Raw genomic sequence first — 19165 nt, forward strand, 5'->3', positions numbered from 1 at the left:
ATTCTAGTGAGCGACGGGATTGAGGCACCCTGTGCATACGGCACCCTGTTGAGAACACCGCCTTATCTCTACGTTCAGGCATCATGGACTCCAATGATAAACGCTCCGAAGCTCTCATTGAAAACTGCCGAGCCAGATTGCAAACCCTGATCAGAGTCGAGCCGGTCCTGGATCTCATGCACTCCATCGATAAAAAACAGAAGGAGCTGATCATGAGCAAAGCCCGGGCGGAGGGGGAACGGGAGGCGGCCAACCTCCTGATCGACACGGTGATCCGGATGCCGCGGGCCCCCGGATGGTTCCAGGAGTTCTTGGACGCCTTGTCCGCCGCGGAATGCCGACACGCGGCGGACTACATGGACGTCAGGCCACCGTCCGCCGACTTGGAGGCAGAGAATGATAACCACATCCGGCTCATCGAGCTGCTCTCCGCGAGCCTCCTGGACATGAAGACCAGCGAGGTTTCTACCCACTGCCTCTCATCGCGGATCCTCACAGCGGAGGACGTTGAAAAGGTGAGTTTTAATGGATACACAACCCAATCATCTCAAAGCCGAAATGTAACGAAAAGGAAGAATAAGTAGGCCTACTCTACCGTAACACCTCCTTGCCAAGCAAGTCCGTTAAAGTAACATATAAAGTTACAGGGCAAATGTGTCCACAGACATGGTGACTAATGTATGATAGTAGGCATTATTGGCTATTATTATATATTCAGAAACACTGCCTCAAAAGGATATTGGCCCAAGCAAGATCAGTAGAGGCATATACTTTTCCCTGAACTTTTAAACGTTGCAAACGTGCAAAAACATAATTATATATTTATGTGGCATTCAGTCCAATGCTTAAATATCTGTGGCATTCAGTAGGCCAATGCTGTGGTAAAGTTTGACCAAGTGTTTCTTTCTGTTCAATAGATAGAACTTGAACAATCCCCTGTAGGAGAAATGTGTTAATGTTTGTCCCTATAAAACAATAATGTTAAAAAAATATATATACAAAACATGACGGTAAATCTAAAGTCAAACCGTCCAATCTGAAGGCTCTACTTAACCACTCCCCATACTCACTTCCACCAATGCAAAGCGAACAGAACTGAGTAGGGGAGGGCGTAGCCTAACCAGTTTGTGACCGACCCAGAGGAACGCAACGCAAATGTGAACATACATGAGGCTTTAATAAAATCCCGGACGATTTCGGAATTCCGCCCGGACACTTTTTTTTACAAGTGTCTCAAAAAGAGCGCATGTCTGGCCAAAAGAGGACGTCTGTTCATCCTACGTACGGGGAACCCATTTGATGTTGGTGGGCGCTACCCTGGTAATTTCTCTGCGTGAGAAATAGGCCTACGAAGTGCGGCGTGTGAGCGTGTGCATGGGTTGAATTGCGTGTTCTTACGCCAAATGCGTGGGACTTGAGCCCTGAAATTATATTTCCCGTAACTTCAAATAGTTTCCCAAAAAATATCCGCAGAACAGTGCGCCGTCTGCCATGAACCTGCAGGTGGCGGTATAACACCACACTGTGATGTAGCCGTCCTAACGGTGTTTAAAACCTGCAGATGGCGGTATAACACCACACGTGATGAAGCCTTCTTTTCGGTGTGTTTCAGGTAAACGCTGAAACAAATAACCATGGAAACAAATGCGGAGCTCGAGAACTACTGAGAAGAATCATCAGAAATCCTCACGGTTGGTTCTCGGACTTCCTCGAAGCCCTGCGTGTCACGGAACACCGAGTCCTGTACAAAGAACTGTCCGGTTTGAACATGGACGACAAAGGTGACTTGAAGTTCTAAAATAGTATAATTCCAAATGATTGTGCTTTGTAATGCTTAGTGTGTGTGTGTTTGTGTGTGTGTGTGTGTGTGTGTGTGTGTGTGTGTGTGTGTGTGTGTGTGTGTGTGTGTGTGTGTGTGTGTGTGTGTGTGTGTGTGTGTGTGTGTGTCAGTTCCAGGCGCTGTTCCTAGAGAGGCGGGGCCAGCCATAGAGGGCTCGCCTGGGGTTGGCCAGGAGCTTCAGGTTCCCAGCAGGGAGAGCTGTGTAGGTGAGGATTGACCTCTCAGACGCTCGGCTGCCATCTGACCAGGGACGAAATGAGAGGAGGAGGAAGATACATCAGCTGGTCTTTAACACTGATCAAACGTCGCTTAACAAAGGTTACAATAAGATCAGAGCCAATGGGTTGCTGAAGAGAAACGGTGCAAACTGAATGCCTAAAGCTGTGCTTTACTAAAGGTTATCTTCATCTTAATCAGGATAGGTTCATCTTCATCGGTACACACCCCTATGGATCTGATATCGTCGTCAGAAACACCAATCTGCAGTTAGTGGCGCTAAAGACACTCGGGTCCCAATGACCCCCGCGTCAGGCTAAATCACTGAGTGCCACTGCTTGTGTGGACATTAATCTTGTTTAATTCCATCCTTGGGTTGAGTTTCCATGTTCTCTTGGTGTGAATCCTACACACGGAACCAGTGCCAAGCAGAGCGCACCGAGCCTCCAGTCCTCTGGGGACGCTCTTTGTTCCGGAGCCAACGGGGAGGGTGTGCCGACCAGCTGCTGCACGCCGTGGCCGCTACCATCTCGCTGATTGTGGCTATTTACTGCACCGGCTACATAGCGACTCACAGGGGAATCCAAAGCGCAGGCAGCTAACCAGCCAACCAGCGCACTGGATCCCATGAACACGTCGTCTCCCCCATGGTCTTAGTTGCTTCAAAATGAAATCCACTCATTTGAAAAAAGTGATAAACTTAGTCTTAGCGTTTAAACATTAAAGAAAAACTAAACCATCCACTATGATCTCTGGCCTCCAGTTTCAGACGTGGTCCCGCCCAGAGCCTTTACCTGTCGGGTTGGGTGTCTTTGCCACTCCTGTGAGCCTATGATATGAACGATGAGTCAGGTGAAAGAAAGCCTTGTTCCTTTGTTTTCTCAGAACTGTACAACGACGACAGCAGTGAGACCAGTTCGAGGCAGGAGGACTGTGACCTTTCGCTCAACCTCTCATCAGGTATATTGGGTTGAATTGCTTGCACACATGACAAACCAATGCACCACAGCAGATCTTTCCCCTGTTCAAGGCAGCGGTAAGGAAGGCTGACCCTTCACTCTGAACATCCTGTCCAATAGGCTGACGTTTTATTTGCACAGAGCTTTCCCCCGTAGTCCGAGTCAGGCTGAACCGGAGGGGAGGGGTTGGAGGTTCCCTGCCTTCCAGAGAAAAGACCGCATTCCTGGATCGCGGCAGGCCAGGGAATCTGTTCCATGTGTTCCACAACCGCAGCAGCTTCCAGCAGATCGTAATGACAACCACATGCTCACGGTCGCTCTGCGGAGGCCTGGAACACATTCCACAGGGGCTGCTGCCCTGGCTCTAAACAGACTTCATCCATGGCATGCTTCTAGTGCTTGCCCGTGAAAGTAGTTTGAAAGCCTTTTAAGTGTCCACACAAAATAAACGAACAAACTGAAATGAGGTCAATAAAATGTTTATTTGTCAAGCAAGAATGAAACATCTGAAGCATTCGAAGACATTGAGAATAAAACGACGACCAAAGTCGCAAAATAACCCTTAGAGGGGAGACCTGAGACAATAAGGCGGCATCCGTCTAACCCTACGCTCAGACATTAGGGATGGATCATTGAAGGTTAAAAGTTGAGGTATACGTTAGTGCCCTTTAGGTATTCAGGTACAGCTGGTTAGGTATAGTTGTCGCCGAGTTTAGGGGTTCGGGGGTCGCCGAGTTTAGGGGTTCGGGGTCGCCGAGTTTAGGGGTTCGGGGTCGCCGAGGTTAGGGGGTCGGGGTCGCCGAGGTTAGGGGTTCGGGGTCGCCGAGGTTAGGGGGTCGGGGTCGCCGAGGTTAGGGGGTCGGGGTCGCCGAGGTTAGGGGGTCGGGGTCGCCGAGGTTAGGGGTTCGGGGTCGCCGAGGTTAGGGGGTCGGGGTCGCCGAGGTTAGGGGTTCGGGGTCGCCGAGGTTAGGGGGTCGGGGTCGCCGAGGTTAGGGGGTCGGGGTCGCCGAGGTTAGGGGTCGCCGAGTTTAGGGGTCGCCGAGTTTAGGGGTCGGGGTTGCCGAGTTTAGGGGTCGCCGAGTTTAGGGGTTCGGGGTCGCCGAATTTAGGGGTTCGGGGTCGCCGAGGTTAGGGGGTCGGGGTCGCCGAGGTTAGGGGTTCGGGGTCGTATAGTCTTAAAATACTCAACCATGGCTCAAATACCCATACCGTATCAAATACAAACCAAGTAATGATTAAAGTAAAAATTACACGTTTTCAACAAGTAGCTTACCCTTCCGTGTCGGGTATCAGTCTGCCTTCCCAGTGTACGATCGGCACCTCCAGTATACGATCCACACCCCCAGTGGATCCAGAAGACCTAGCAATCATCAAACCTACAGTTTAATGCCAGGAAGGTCCACCTGTCGCATCTGCCATTGACTGACCTGAGTGGTTGGACGTCTTGCTCGTACAGAGGGCCACATCCACGACTGGACTGCGTACGCAATCACTCAGTTAACCTACTCATCCTTACTGTAGTCATATGCTAGGACCGTCTCGCCACTCTTCAACCACCCCTGAAGAAAATACAAATCACACTTCGGTACATGATCAATGAATATATTTTGTCAACACATTTAAAACTAAAGTGCTTTAATAAATATAGAAAGTGGTAAACTGTACTTTCCTTCGATGCAGATGTTTGTACAAATCTCCCAACAGACTCTTCCAAATAATTGATTGTAGAAATTCGTCCAGCAATTAAATATGTTTGCATTGAAGCAGCCGCAATTGCCAGTGAACATGTTTAGGATGGGTAAGCATGCGTACACAAACTACAACTGCTAAGCTCAGAAATAACGTTGGAACAAAAACGTTCCCCCAAACCATCCAACGAGGTCGGAGGCAAAACGATTGCCTTGGTCAGATCACGTCGCACAGAGTTAAAGTCAACATCAAGCAGCAGTCCCAACTGCAATCAACGGCTTCAAATGTGTTTGAAAGGAAAATAAAGCGACATCCAACCCAAGCCAAGTAACGAATATTAGAATAGCCAACTTCAAATCTTTGTGCTGGAAGAGTTCCTTCAGCCGACCGCAGCCTGACCAGTGAGCCATCTCCTCAATGTTCACCTCTAAAGCGGCGCAACTTCACTAGAATAAGTCATCCTAATAATGCTTCAAAAAGCTGAACTACAGTCACAGGATCGCTGCATGGACCTCGGAGCCGGGGGAGAGCAGAAACAACCCTCACCGCTACATTGGACCTGCCAATTCTCACTCTTAACTGAAGGTTTCAAATCATTACATAATGTTCTAATGTCCAAATACAAAAGTAAAGGATAATCCAGTTCATTTAATATTTGGGACCAGCACTTCATACAACTTTACACACCAGTCTAGTCATCAGTCTGCCGTCTTTGGCGACCTCCAAATGTCCGGTTGGCTTTAATGAACAGATCAGGCTTAGCTGTTCAGAGTAGCAGGAGGTTTCTCACATAGTTGATGTTTCTGCCTTCTAGCTTTTAAACAAACCCTTTGTAGTCGATCAAGTCTGTTGACACCAATTGTAGGTTAGTTTTGCAAGTTTGCTGCCCTAGTTTTCGGTTTGGGAGGCAAATTTTCCATTTTTGTGGAGGCAGAGTTTCCATTTTTGTGGAGGCAGAGTTTCCATTTTTGTGGAGGCAGTTTCCATTTTTGTGGAGGCAGAGTTTCCATTTTTGGGGAGGCAGAGTTTCCATTTTTGTGGAGGCAGTTTCCAGTTTTGTGGAGGCAGAGTTTCCATTTTTGTGGAGGCAGAGTTTCCATTTTTGTGGAGGCAGAGTTTCCATTTTTGTGGAGGCAGAGTTTCCATTTTATTGCCAGTCTTTAAAAAAAAAATTATGTTGTGATAAATGAGCTGAATGGTCGAGTCGAGTCAAGTTGGTCTTGATACTAAACTGAAAGAGTGCAGGCCCAAAAAAGGATTTTTTTAATGTTTTATTCAGACATCAGAACATAAGTAGGCTATCAGAAGTAAGAACCGGTAATGCAGACTGAACCGAAAAAAGGACAGAGTGGGAGCACTTTCAATTCACCCGATGTCCTAGCAGCCATCCTACGATATGTAGTTTTGCTTGCTAAAGCGTTGATATAAAAAAAAAAAAAATGTAGAAATGTAGGACAGTAACCCCGACAGACGGGGCCCCCTAACCCAGGAGCCCCCTAACCCAGGAGCCCCCTAACCCAGGAGCCCCCTAACCTGGGGCCCCTGGGCTGTGGGCCCCTAGAATCGTCATCAACTTTCACCCCTTTACGACGGCCCTGCGTGGAGATAAGGAGTGCGTCACACACAGACCAACAGGCCCAACTAAAGCAACACGTGGAGCTCCAATACTGGGGACTCACCGATGGTCCTGGGCGGATTTGCTCGGATCTACCAGTGGTCACGTCTGTCCTGTGGTTCGGTCAACCCAAGCTCATGAAAACGCGACCAAAGCGCCGGCGGTCCTTCTTAATTGACTTTGGAAACGACGATCGAATAAAAAAGTAGAGGACCACGTTCTAAGCAACGCCGCAAACTCGGTTCTCACAGTCGGAGGTATAAGAACCCTCCCCCTTCACCAGGTGAACCTGCCCTCATGTGAAGCCAATGAACGCCACACGGAGGATCCTGATTGGAGCGTTATCCCGTGCTCCAAATTAGCGCTGTCGTGCCAATGATGATCGTTCGCAAAAGAAAGGTTATCGCAGCTGCTTGGATCCGAACCACCAGTCCTCTCTAACCTCTACGATGTGATCAGGCATGAGGGGGATAGAATTCTAGAGCCTCTCATTACCACTCTGGAGGGACATCAATAATGTCACCAACGTATATTATGGCCATTAATAAAGCGCTAAAAGCGATTCAACCTAAACACCGTTTAGTTGTTCTTGCTTTGACCGTGGACTTGTGGAGCTCCGTATGAGCGTCCATTTCTCTGGACGTCTGAAGCCCAGATCACACCGGCGCCGAACTGCGCGCTTCAAACCAACCGCCCCCATTATTTCTTCTGACGTACAAGCACACCACGGCGGCGGCTAGACGCGCGCTAGCGCTTGGCCGCCCCTGAAAAAGCGCCTTTTTAAGGCTGTTTCGTACATCCCGGCTTGATACAGGGTCCTGTATATGAGATTTTTGATGCAGCAGATGAATGATTCCACAATGCAAAAATAGTGAGCAATGACACTAAATAAAATGACTAAACCGTAATCAAAGTGCCGACAGTACATAAAGTAACTATGAATAATATGACTATCATTGTAAGCACAAACAGATGATCACCGGTATCAGGCCCATATATGTACTCAATAAACAACTGGTATAATAACGTTATTGCAGCCTACCAACTATTTTGGTTGATCAGCTGATTTCAGAACATAATCGCAAAGGCACGGCGCGACGCTTCCTACGGGCGGCATTTGCCGCGCGTAAACAAATGGGTCATAGGCCTACCACTGAGCAGGATACACTGGGGGGACCTCAACTAAACCCTCAAAGGGTGTGGTTATGCGTGAATTATTCCAAAAGTGGAGTCGGCTTCTATTAAACATATATTATCATTTCCGTAATTTATGTAGGAGTAATTAATAAGTATTTAGTATTGGAGGACAACCTGTCTGTGTGTTGTTGTGGGTTTCTCCTGAGATACTACACTTTGGATTTCAGACAGCGTGGGCGGAGGAGCTGACGAAGGAGGGGCTGACGGAGGAGCTGATGGAGGAGCTGACGGAGGAGCTGACGGAGGGGCTGACGGAGGGGCTGACGGAGGAGGGGTGATCTCCCTGCGGCCCTACCAGGCGGAGGTCGCGGCCCCCGCCCTGGAGGGGCTCAACGTGATCATCTGCCTGCCGACCGGCAGCGGGAAGACGCGCGTGGCGGTGTACATCACGGGGCAGCACCTGGACGCCCGGCAGGCGCTGGGCCAGCCCGGGAAGGTGGTGGTGCTGGTGAACAAGGTCAGAACACGCCCCCTGGGGACACAAACACCCTCCAATGGGCTGACCCCCGGCCCTTGACCCCTGACCCCTGACCTTAGCATTCAGAGCTGATAGACCGTCCCGAGGTCCATGTGTGGAAGGGGAGCGCGTCTGTCTGTCTGTCTGTCTGTCTGTCTGTCTGTCTGTCTGTCTGTCTGTCTGTCTGTCTGTCTGTCTGTCTGTGTTTGATTCAGTGTCTGTGTGTGTGTGTGTGTTTGACTGAGTGTGTGTGTGTGTGTGTTTGATTCAGTGTCTGTGTGTGTGTGTGTGTGTGTGTGTTTGACTGAGTGTGTGTGTGTGTGTTTGACTGAGTGTGTGTGAGTGTGTGTTTGTGTGTGTGTGTGTGTGTGAGTTTGTGTGTGTGACTGTGTGTGTGTGTTTGTGTGTGTGTGTGTGTAAGAGCGTGTGAGTGTGTGTGTGTGTGTGTGTGTGTGTGTGTGTGACTGTGACACTTAGTGTGTGTGTGTGTGTGACTGTGTGTGTGTGTGTGTGTGTGTGTGTGTGTGTGTACGTGTGTCTGTGTGCGTGTGAGTGTGTGCGTGTGCGTGTGCGTGTGCGTGTGCGTGTGTGTGTGTGTGAGTATGCCATACAGTTTACGTGCGGCTCCACTCTGTTAATATAATCATGGAAAAATACCTACAATTTCTTCTCCTCTTGTAATTTGAAACATCATTTTCCACTGCAATGATGTCATATGTAACCTGACTTCCTTCTTCCTCCCCATCAGACGGTTTTCCCTCTGTTCATTCTTACCAGGGCCAAACTAAGGAGCTCATTTTACACCTCGGTACCACAGCGTCTTAAACAAACGCCTGGATGAATAACACTGTTACCCCTACGTCCATCTGAGGAAAATACATAAAACGCAGGTGTGTGTCTTTGTGTGTGTGCGCGTGTGTATATGTTTGTGCGTGTGTGTATATGTGTGTGTGTGTGTGCGTGTGTGTGCGTGTGTGTGTGTGTGCGTGCGTGCGTGTGTGTGCGTGCTCAGATCCCTCTGGTGGAGCAGCACTACTCCAGTGAGTTCGCTCCGTTCCTCCGGCGCTACAAGGTGGGCCGGGTCAGCGGCAACTCGCAGCTCAAGATCTCCTTCCCCGACATCGTGAGGAACCACGACGTCATCATCTGCACCGCCCAGATCCTGGAGAACCACCTGGCGGGCTCGGAGAACCTGGACGACGAGCGCCTGGAGCTCAGTGGTACGCCACGCCGTGCCTTAGTTAGTCCCACGGGTCGTTGGTGACATGGGTCGTTAGTTAGTCACACGGGTCGTTAGTTGGTCACACAGGTCGTTGGTGACACGGGTCGTTAGTTAGAGACATGGGTCGTTAGTTAGAGACATGGGTCGTTAGTTAGTCACACAGGTCGTTGGTGACATGGGTCGTTAGTTAGTCACACGGGTCGTTAGTTAGAGACACGGTCGTTGGTGACATGGGTCGGTAGTTAGTTACACGGGTCGTTAGTTAGAGACATGGGTCGTTAGTTAGTTACACGGGTCGTTGGTGACATGGGTCGTTAGTGACATGGGTCGTTTGTTAGAGACATGGGTCGGTAATCACCCGGGAAGTTAGTTAGAGACATTGGTAGTTAGTTAGTGAGATGGGTCGTTAGTTAGTGACATGGGTTGTTAGTTAGTGACATGGCTCATTAGTTAGTTACATGGGTAGTTAGTGACATGGTTAGTTAGTGAGTGACATGGGTATATTGTTAGTGAGATTGGTCGTTAGTTATTCACATGGGTAGTTAGTAAGTCACATGGGTCTTTAGTTAGTGAGATGGGTCGTTAGTTATTCACATGGGTCGTTAGTTTGTTACAAGGGTAGTTAGTTAGTGACATGGGTTGTGAGTTAGTGACACAGGTCGGTAGTTAGTGACATGGGTCATTAGTTAGTTACATGGGTAATTATTTACATGGGTAGTTAGTTAGAGACATGGGTAGTTAGTTAGAGGCCTGGGTAGTACCGATTTTGAAAAACATTCTTCATGGACTGATCCTGAAATGTGGATCAAATGAGGAAAGGAAATGACCATCAACTAATGTATTAGCATATTGGGAATGACGAACACTGAGATTAATCCAGAATCCACCTCAAACTAAAGGACGTTTTACTGGCGTCAACACCGGAAGAGCAGTTCCCTGGACGTGGTCAGGTTCCAGCCCTAAGGAGGAGAGGGTGGAGGAGGTGGAGGAGGTGGGGGGTGGAGGAGGAGGGGGCTCCCTGGGTAATACCCTCTGACAGGCTGCTCTTGGCACGGTCCGAGCTGGAGCAGCTCTCTGGAACATCTGCTGTAGAGCCCCGAGCTTCTCTTTCCTCTCTGCTGTCGTCCTGTCGGCTGGCTTCAGGCGGCTGAGGGAGACGTCAGCCCTCCCGTAGGAGACGCTGCATTGCTACTGCTCACCCCTCTCTCACTCCTCAATATCACTCCTCCACTCCTCTCTCACTCCTCAATATCACTCCTCCACTCCTCTCTCACTCCTCAATATCACCCCTCCACTCCTCTCTCACTCCTCCACTCCTCTCTCACTCCTCTCTCACTCCTCCAATCCTCTCTCACTCCTCAATATCACTCCTCCACTCCTCTCTCACTCCTCCACTCCTCTCTCACTCCTCAATGTCACTCCTCCACTCCTCTCTCACTCCTCAATATCACCCCTCCACTCCTCTCTCACTCCTCCACTCCTCTCTCACTCCTCAATATCACTCCTCCACTCCTCTCTCACTCCTCTCTCACTCCTCCACTCCTCTCTCACTCCTCAATATCACTCCTCCACTCCTCTCTCACTCCTCAATATCACCCCTCCACTCCTCTCTCACTCCTCCACTCCTCTCTCACTCCTCAATGTCACTCCTCCACTCCTCTCTCACTCCTCCACTCCTCTCTCACTCCTCCTCTTTCACTCCTCTGATCCTAGCCCTCACTCCTCCTCTTCTCCTCACTCCTCCACACCCCTATCTCACTCCTCTCTTTAACTTCAAATGGCCTGGTGCTCAGGAGGTGTTCTGTGGTCCACAGTGGAGGTTCTCAGGAGGTGTTCTGTGGTCTGCAGTGGAGGTTCTCAGGAGGTGTTCTGTGGTCCACAGTGGAGGTTCTCAGGAGGTGTTCTGTGGTCTGCAGTGGAGGTTCTTAGGAGGTGTTCTGTGGTCTGCAGGGGAGGTTCTCAGTGTCCTCAGGAGAGCGAGTAGGGGGAAGACGGGTCAGACCACAGATCTCCCAATCACAGGCTGCGGTCTGGGAGGGAACATGAGTCACCCTGTTATCTTAAAAAGGGTTAGAAGTTGAAAGTTAGAGGTTAACAAACCAAAAGTCTGGGATCCGTCCCACGCTCCCGCCTCTGAAACATTGTGTCTTCTGCAGTCATTCCCACTGAAGATCTCCTCCTTCTCCTCCTTCTCCTTCTCTCAGACCTGACGCTGATCGTGATAGACGAGTGTCACCACACCCAGAAGGGTGGGGTCTACAACAACATCATGATGCGCTACCTGAAGCAGAAGTACCGCAACCTGCAGCTCATCAAGCAGGGCAAGGAGCCGCAGGCCGTGCCCCAGGTCCTGGGCCTCACTGCCTCCCCAGGCGTCGGGGGCGCCACCAAGAGCACCAAGGCTGAGGAGCACATCCTCAAAGTAAAGGCTCACCTCACCCTCCCCCACGCCAGACACAGCCTGCCTCCTCCCTCCTCCTTCCTCCCTCTTCCCTCTCCTTCCTTCTCCATCCTCCTCCCCCTCCTCCTCCTCCTCCCCCTCCCTCCCTCCTCCCTCCTCCTCCTCCTCCTCCTCCTCCTCTCCCTCCTTCTCCTCCTCCTCCCTCCTCCTCCTCCTCCCTCTTCCCTCTCCTTCCTCCTCCCACCTCCCTCGCTCCTCCTACCTCCTCCTCCCTCCTCCTCCCTCCTCCTCCTCTCCTCCTCCTCACCCTCCCTCCTCCCCCTCCTCCCCCTCCCTCCTCCTCCTCCCTCCTCACCCTCCCTCCTCCTCACTACTTGTATCATGGGGTAAACATGATACAAGTAGTGTGTTGTATCATCTAAATCCACATATATAACACGCAACACAACATGTGTGTTCAATATGTGGATTCAGACTTGTTTTTGATCAACCTCACATTTAATTCACACTCCTGTGTTTCTTTTTTTTGTGGTAGATTTGTGCTAATTTGGACGCTTGCAAAATCATGACGTCGAGCAGCGAAGACACGAAGGACCTGTCCAAGAAGGTCTCCATCGTGGAAGAGAGAAAAAAGGTTTTTCCTTTATTTCTATTCATTTATGCTCAAAGTACGCCTAGCTCGAGGCATTGACCCTCGGACAACGCAGCCTCTGAAACCAGCGGTAGACTTCTGGTTTCTGTTCCCTTCCTAAAGGACCCTTTCGGTGACCTCATCAAGGCCATCATGACGGCCATCCACCTGCACGCTGACCTCCACTCCACCTGTGACTTTGGCACACAGACCTACGAGCAGTGGGTGGTGCAGAGAGAGTACAACGGTGAGCTCCTCCTAGTGCCTCCCATCGTTACCAGTACATCACCAGTAAGAACCCAGGGCCCTCACACTGGGAGTCACTTCAACCACTGGGCAGCAGGAACCCAGAGCCCTCCCACTGGGGTCCCCTTAACTCAGGGCCTTCCGACGGGGTCCCCTTAACGGTCCCTTAACTCAGGGCCTTCCACCGGGGTCCCCTTAACGGTCTTTAACTCAGACCCTTCCACCGGGGTCCCCTTAACGGTCCCTTAACTCAGACCCTTCCACCGGGGTCCCCTTAAGGGTCCCTTAACTCAGACCCTTCCACCGGGGTCCCCTTAAGGGTCCCTTAACTCAGACCCTTCCACCGGGGTCCCCTTAAGGGTCCCTTAACTCAGACCCTTCCCATTGGCAGTCATCTTGACGGTCCCCTTGACTCCTCCCTCCTTGCGTCTCCTCCTAGCGGCCAAAGAGGAGGACCAGAAGGTGAGGGTCTGCGCTGAGCACCTGCGGCGCTACAACGAAGGCCTGCAGCTCAGCAACGTCATCCGGATGTGCGACGCCCTGGAGGTGCTCGGCGCCTTCCAGGAGGAGGAGATGAGGAGGAAGGAGGCTCCTGAAGAGGAGACGCCCATCCAGGTCACAGACACCGAGAGGTTCCTCTTCAAGCTGTTCCAAGGTAGCGTCCCTCTGCGTCTGCCTACGCTGGTACGCTCCACTGGGGGGGGGGGGTAGTGTGTACGGTCACTGAGAAGAGCTTCCTCTCCGAATGCTCCACCCTCTGTAGCCTCCACCCTGGTTCATAGCTCCACCCTCTGTAGCCTCCACCCTGGTTCATAGCTCCACCCTCTGTAGCCTCCACCCTGGTTCATAGCTCCACCCTCTGTAGCCTCCACCCTGGTTCATAGCTCCACCCTCTGTAGCCTCCACCCTGGTTCATAGCTCCACCCTCTGTAGCCTCCACCCTGGTTCATACCGCCACCCTCTGTAGCCTCCACCCTGGTTCATAGCTCCACCCTCTGTAGCCTCCACCCTGGTTCATACCTCCACCCTCTGTAGCCTCCACCCTGGTTCATAGCTCCACCCTCTGTAACGTCCTCAGACAGGAGGGCGGAGCTACAGCGGCTGGTGACGATGCCGGAGTACGAGAACAGCAGCCTGTCTACTCTGCGGGTGGAGGTCCTGAAGGAGTTCACCAACAGGGCGGACGCTCGCGGGATCATCTTCACCAAGACCCGACGTAGCGCCATGGCCCTCACCCAGTGGGTGCAGGGCAACGCCAAGTTCGCCGAGGTGGGGGTGAGCGCCAACTACGTCCTCGGGGGAGGAGACCAGAGCAGCGTCAAACCCATGACCAGCGTGAGCCACGTGCACCACCCGACACGCTGCTGTTGCCCCACACCACCCGACACGCTACTGCTGTCCCACCCCCACCCGACACGCTACTGCTGTCCCACCCCCACCCGACATGCTGCTGCTGCCCCACCCGACACGCTGCTGCTGTCCCACCCCCACCCGACATGCTGCTGCTGCCCCACCCGACAAACTACTGCTGTCCCACACCACCCGACACGCTACTGCTGCCCAACCAACAAACACACTACTGCTACCCCAACCCCACCCGACACGCTACTGCTGCCCCAACCCCACCCGACACGCTACTGCTGCCCCAACCCCACCCGACACGCTACTGCTGCCCCACACCACCTGACACGCTACTAACCCTAACCCTAACATCTAGTGTACCTTATGATACGCCTTAGTGTGTGTTAACATCTAGTGTACCTTATGATACGCCTTAGTGTGTGTTAACATCTAGTGTACCTTATGATACGCCTTAGTGTGTGTTAACATCTAGTGTACCTTATGATACGCCTTAGTGTGTGTTAACATCTAGTGTACCTTATGATACGCCTTAGTGTGTGTTAACATCTAGTGTACCTTATGATACGCCTTAGTGTGTGTTAGGGGTGTAACGGTACACGTATTTGTACCGAACCGTCACGGTACAGGCACTTCGGAGCGGTTACAGAGGTGTACCGCGGTACGTAAATGTGGCGTAGATGGCGGGCAACGATCGCCGAACTATCAAATAGCATCGAATAGTATTGTTGCCAGAAATGCACATCTCTAGCGCACGTATTTGAAAGGCACCATCCAGGTGTTACTATCACTGTTGCTGTGGGAAAAAAACGAGCTGCGCAAACCCAGCTCACGACACTATTTCACCAACCCCTGTCTGGCAAATCAGAAATGCAAATGCCATAACCAAGTTTATTGGTGTTTTCATTCCTGCTGATCTACGGCCATTCTCCGTTGTTGACAAACAAGCAGTTTTTTTATTAATTGTCCCCTTAACTATGAACCGTACCGTACCGTGACTTAAAAACCGAGGTACGTACCGAACCGTGACTTGTGTGTACCATTACACACCTAGTGGGTGTTAACGCGTCATCTAGTATGAATTTATAACCTTCAGCTGCATTGAAACATGACAATGGAGAAGAACATTCTATAGCATGCGTGCTAGCATGTTAACCCTTAGCTATCAGCAGTGGTGTAGTCTATTTTATTGTAGTGGGTATACTGTGATGATTCCCTCCCAGCCTCGTACAAACCCGTCCCACCGGTACGTGTACGTGTGTGGCGCTTATGGGGTGTCGCACCACACTCACCAACGCAGGGGTCTACAACCCGCTGATTTAAGAGTATAACGATTATCAACAATCATGGAAAGCTGAGTAGGTTTATCAGTTTTAATAACAGTATGAACAAATAGAACACAAAAATGAAAAGAAGGAGATGACAGGAGACTGATGTTTCACGCTTTCAATTGCTCTGATTTGAGCTCTTACTGTTGTTATCTAACATACCATACAGTAATTGAATTGTGTAAAAGTGTGAAATTACTGCACCTTAAAAATGACCATGAATTAGCTATACTCTCATTTGCATAGTGATTAACATTATGAATTTCAATTGTGTATACTGAGGGGAAAAACGGTCTGTCTAGTTACTGGACCAGATGAAATGAGACGGAGAGGTAATAAAGTCTGTCGGCACGAGGACCTTGGATTTATTAAGTAAAGTGGCAACGGTTACACAGAGTCATAAAGCGTGAGAGATCGAATATGTCTAAGTCCCTAATCAGCGCTGATGGTTCGTCCAGAGCTTCGCCTCCGTGGAAGGTCTGCTTCAGAAGAAGATCAAGAGTCCCTGTGTGATACAGTCTTATGCTGTATCCTCCTCTCGATGAGGTGTGTGCGTTTGAGGTGTGTGTGGTTCTGTGTGTTTTTGCTTGACCTTGGCTCTCAGGCCCTGGTATATGCATGTGTATCTCTTGTGTTCCTCCTAACGGGGGAGAGCTCCTCGAAGTATCTCCGGTGTCCTCGAAGTATCTCTTGTGTGATAAATTAATGTGGCTCTCCCGTTCTTGAGGATGACTGGTGCATTGTCTGAGTGTCTACCAATTGCCTGGTTGGGAAATGGGGCCTTCGGCTCCGGCCTTGACCTGACTATATTATCATGTTTGTGTTATGTGTTCGTTGGGTTAGAGCAAGAGTTGACTATATTGTAATGTGTCTGCCATTTGATGTGCTCATCAGGCTAGGGTAGGAGTTAGCTATATTTGTAATGTACATGTGATGTACTCAGCAGGTTATTTTGCCCAACAATACCAACTGTATGTTGGCTGACATTTAGCTAACTTTTTTTCCCTCCACTCTAACCAAGGATGCCTGTTTTTAAATTCCCTAGCCTGACACCCAGTCTGAAAGGCTGGCCAGGGGGTTCTCATCTAAAAGTAACAAGGAGATATAAAGTGGGATTAAAACATTGTCTTCTGTTGACTACTTATTATGTGGTTTACACATTAATATGGGAGTACTGGACACATACACACACACACGCGCACACGCGCGCGCACGCACACACACACGCACACACACCCGAGAAGGAGGGGCCGCTTCGCGCTTCGTAATAACAGAGACAGGGCAGAACGCGAGCCGAGCGCGCAGGGGGAATTTTATGAATGGTGAATGTAGGAGATAACTTCCCCTGCTTAAAGTATTTTATTGCAGTTATACCCGACCGGTATTTGCGAAAAAATAAACACAGAAGTGAAAGATCTGTCACAAGACGATTGATACGTATCCGTGCACATTTTTAAGTGGGTACACGCAAATCCTGGTGCATTCCTAGTGGGTATACGGCGTATACCTGCGTATCACGTAGACTACACCACTGGCTATCAGCCTGATTCCTATCACACAGGGGTTAGCCCTAACCCTAACCCTGACCTTTCCTTCGCTAAACTCTCTGGAATGATTTCCCTTTGAAGGCCGAACAAAAGGATGTTTTGAACAAGTTCCGACACGGAGAAGTCAACTTGCTGATCGCCACCACCGTCGCCGAGGAAGGCTTGGACATACCGGAGTGCAACTTTGTGATTCGCTACGGCCTCGTGACCAACGAGATCTCCATGATTCAGGTCAGTGCTAACAGCCAACACCTGGAACATGTGCAACACCGACCTCCAGCCAGGTGGAGTGTGGGAGGTCCAGGGACCGGGTGGAGCAGAGTGTTGGAGGTCCAGTGACCGGGTGGAGCAGAGTGTTGGAGGTCCAGTGACCGGGTGGAGCGTGTACTGACAGTCCGGTGTTCTCCTCAGGCGCAGGGCCGTGCCCGGGCGGAGAACAGCAGCTACACCCTGGTGGACGTGCACGGCTCCGGGGTGGTGGAGAAGGAGTTAGTCAACGAGTTCCGCCAGAAAATGATGAACAAAGCCATCGTGAAGATCAAGAACATGGATCAAGAGGAATTCAAAAAGAAGGTAAAGGGTCATGAAGATCCCACGTCAGAAGCCCAGCTCGACGCGGCAGATTATAGAGACTTGGGTTAGGGTTAGGGTTAGGCTAGAATACAATAGAGACTCAGGGCTGATCCACACTAGAGCAATCTTTGTTCCTCTGTCTTCAGATCACCACCTATCAGCTGGAGGCTATCCAGGAGAGGAAGATGCTGCTGAATAAGAAGAAGAAGAAGAAGCAGAACGACAGTCCGTCTGAGGTGTCCTTCAGCTGTCGCGGCTGCAACAAGGACGTGTGCCGTGGAGAGGACATCGAAGTGGTCAGTCAGATGCACCATGTGGTCGTGTCCACAGAGTTCCGGTACGGAGAACACAGGGTCAAGGGTCATGTAGGGACCTTACGGTTTGAGTCCTGGTCTTGAATCGGGGCGCGCTCCCTGTTCAGTACTCTCTACTGGCGGTTGATTCAGATGTCTTTGTTTAACAGGAGTCTCTACAATAAGAAGGACAACACCAACCTTCAGGAGAGGCTGGTGGAGTACGAGACCAATCAGTTTGTAGCGTGCAACACGTGTGGCCAGGTGGGTTCTGAGGCGTTGAGCATGGTGCCGTTCAGTTGTGCCGTCGCTCTGTGAGGTTCATAACCTGCTCTCCCACTGTGTTAGCGATGGGGGTCCATGATGCTCTACCGTGCCATCGAGCTGCCCAGTCTCCACGTGAAGAACCTGGTGGTCACCTGTAAAGGCAAGAAGATCAGCAAGTGTGCCAAATGGAAAGAGCTGGATGTCTGCTTCCCTGCCTTCGACCTGTCTGCCCACGCCAGCCTGGTGGACGAGGCCCTGGACTCAGACTGAGGACCCGCCGCCTGGTGGACCAGGCCCTGGACTCAGACTGGACCCCCAGCCTGGTGGACCAGGCCCTGGACTCAGACTGAGGACCCCCAGCCTGGTGGACCAGGCCCTGGACTCAAACTGAGGACCCCCAGCCTGGTGGACCAGGCCCTGGACTCAGACTGAGGACCCCCAGCCTGGGGGACCAGGCCCTGGACTCAGACTGAGGACCCCCAGCCGGTGGACCAGGCCCTGGACTCAGACTGAGGACCAGCAGGCCCTGGCTCCACTGTCCTGCTAGAGGGCTTCACCTGAGATTAAAGCCACGAACAGGATAAATGATGTGTCGAACAGAGATTAAAAAACACTAGTAAAATAAAGAAAATAATGTGTTCTGTATGAAAGTAATTTTGCTGCTGTGTCTGTCAGGGATAAATCGCTTATGTAAGGGATAATGTATAGAACGCCGGTCAGTATCGGGAAAATAAGCCCTGAACTGAAGTAGGCCTAGTGCTGATAAAAAGAGAACGTTTTTTTTCCGGTAGGCTTCAGATCAGCTGACGACGTCGTTTAGATACCGAATAAACTGGGGCTGGTAAATTACTGGAATGCTTGTGGAGTGCTACGAAAGACGTGAATCAGAGGCAAACAAACCCCTTTCCTTGAAAGCGGTCAATTACGCTTGACAACGGTCAATTATGCAAATATAATTGACCGCCGAACGTTGGGAAGGCCTTAAGTGAATGGAGCATTCTACAGCATTCAGAAGAGCTGTGTAATAACAAAGATGTAAATAGGTGTGCACTGGGTCTGGCTGAGATGTGTTTTTTTGTGTGTAAAGAGACATCTCCTACTGTCTGTTTAGAGTTACTACTGAATGATGCCAAGCTTCTTGAGAGCTTCCGTTCTGTGCTGAACGAGGCGCTGTAGGGTTGGCCGTTAACATGACGGAATAACCCAAATGTTCATTTCAAACACTGTCAATAAATTGTAATTGAATATTTATTCCGTGCAGCCTACGGATTTTACTTTACGTAATTATTGTTTTAAGTAGGGGTGTAGTTGATGTGATACGTGGC

The 19165-nt window shown here is 50.6% G+C and overlaps 1 protein-coding gene and 1 long non-coding RNA gene across 5 annotated transcripts; one reads left to right on the forward strand and one right to left on the reverse strand.

The window, feature by feature from the left end:
* Positions 1–10: 10 nt before the first annotated feature.
* Positions 11–19091, forward strand: ifih1 (interferon induced with helicase C domain 1). Of its 3 annotated transcripts, none has more exons than XM_060039171.1 (16): positions 11–515; positions 1613–1781; positions 1951–2046; positions 2942–3016; positions 7684–7973; positions 8986–9193; positions 11400–11617; positions 12132–12230; positions 12351–12474; positions 12913–13128; positions 13552–13808; positions 16789–16938; positions 17119–17280; positions 17427–17617; positions 17744–17837; positions 17922–19091. In XM_060039171.1, exons 1-16 carry the CDS (start codon positions 84–86, stop codon positions 18108–18110), a joined length of 2970 nt encoding a protein of 989 aa, XP_059895154.1. In that variant the 5' UTR covers positions 11–83; the 3' UTR covers positions 18111–19091. The 3 variants fall into 3 exon arrangements, with proteins under 3 accessions (XP_059895154.1, XP_059895155.1, XP_059895156.1); XM_060039172.1 differs by having other exon boundaries at positions 7738–7973; XM_060039173.1 differs by lacking the exon at positions 11–515 and adding an exon at positions 1098–1320.
* On the reverse strand, positions 13714–14879 carry LOC132448152 (uncharacterized). Of its 2 annotated transcripts, none has more exons than XR_009523321.1 (3): positions 14391–14879; positions 13918–14195; positions 13714–13834 (listed from the first exon to the last, which is right to left on the reverse strand). It is a non-coding gene; the product is annotated as an uncharacterized LOC132448152 (long non-coding RNA). The 2 variants fall into 2 exon arrangements; XR_009523322.1 differs by having other exon boundaries at positions 13727–13834; positions 13970–14195.
* Positions 19092–19165: the final 74 nt, after the last annotated feature.

Source organism: Gadus macrocephalus, chromosome 20 (assembly GCF_031168955.1).
Source record: "Gadus macrocephalus chromosome 20, ASM3116895v1".
NCBI classification, from domain to species: domain Eukaryota; kingdom Metazoa; phylum Chordata; class Actinopteri; order Gadiformes; family Gadidae; genus Gadus; species Gadus macrocephalus.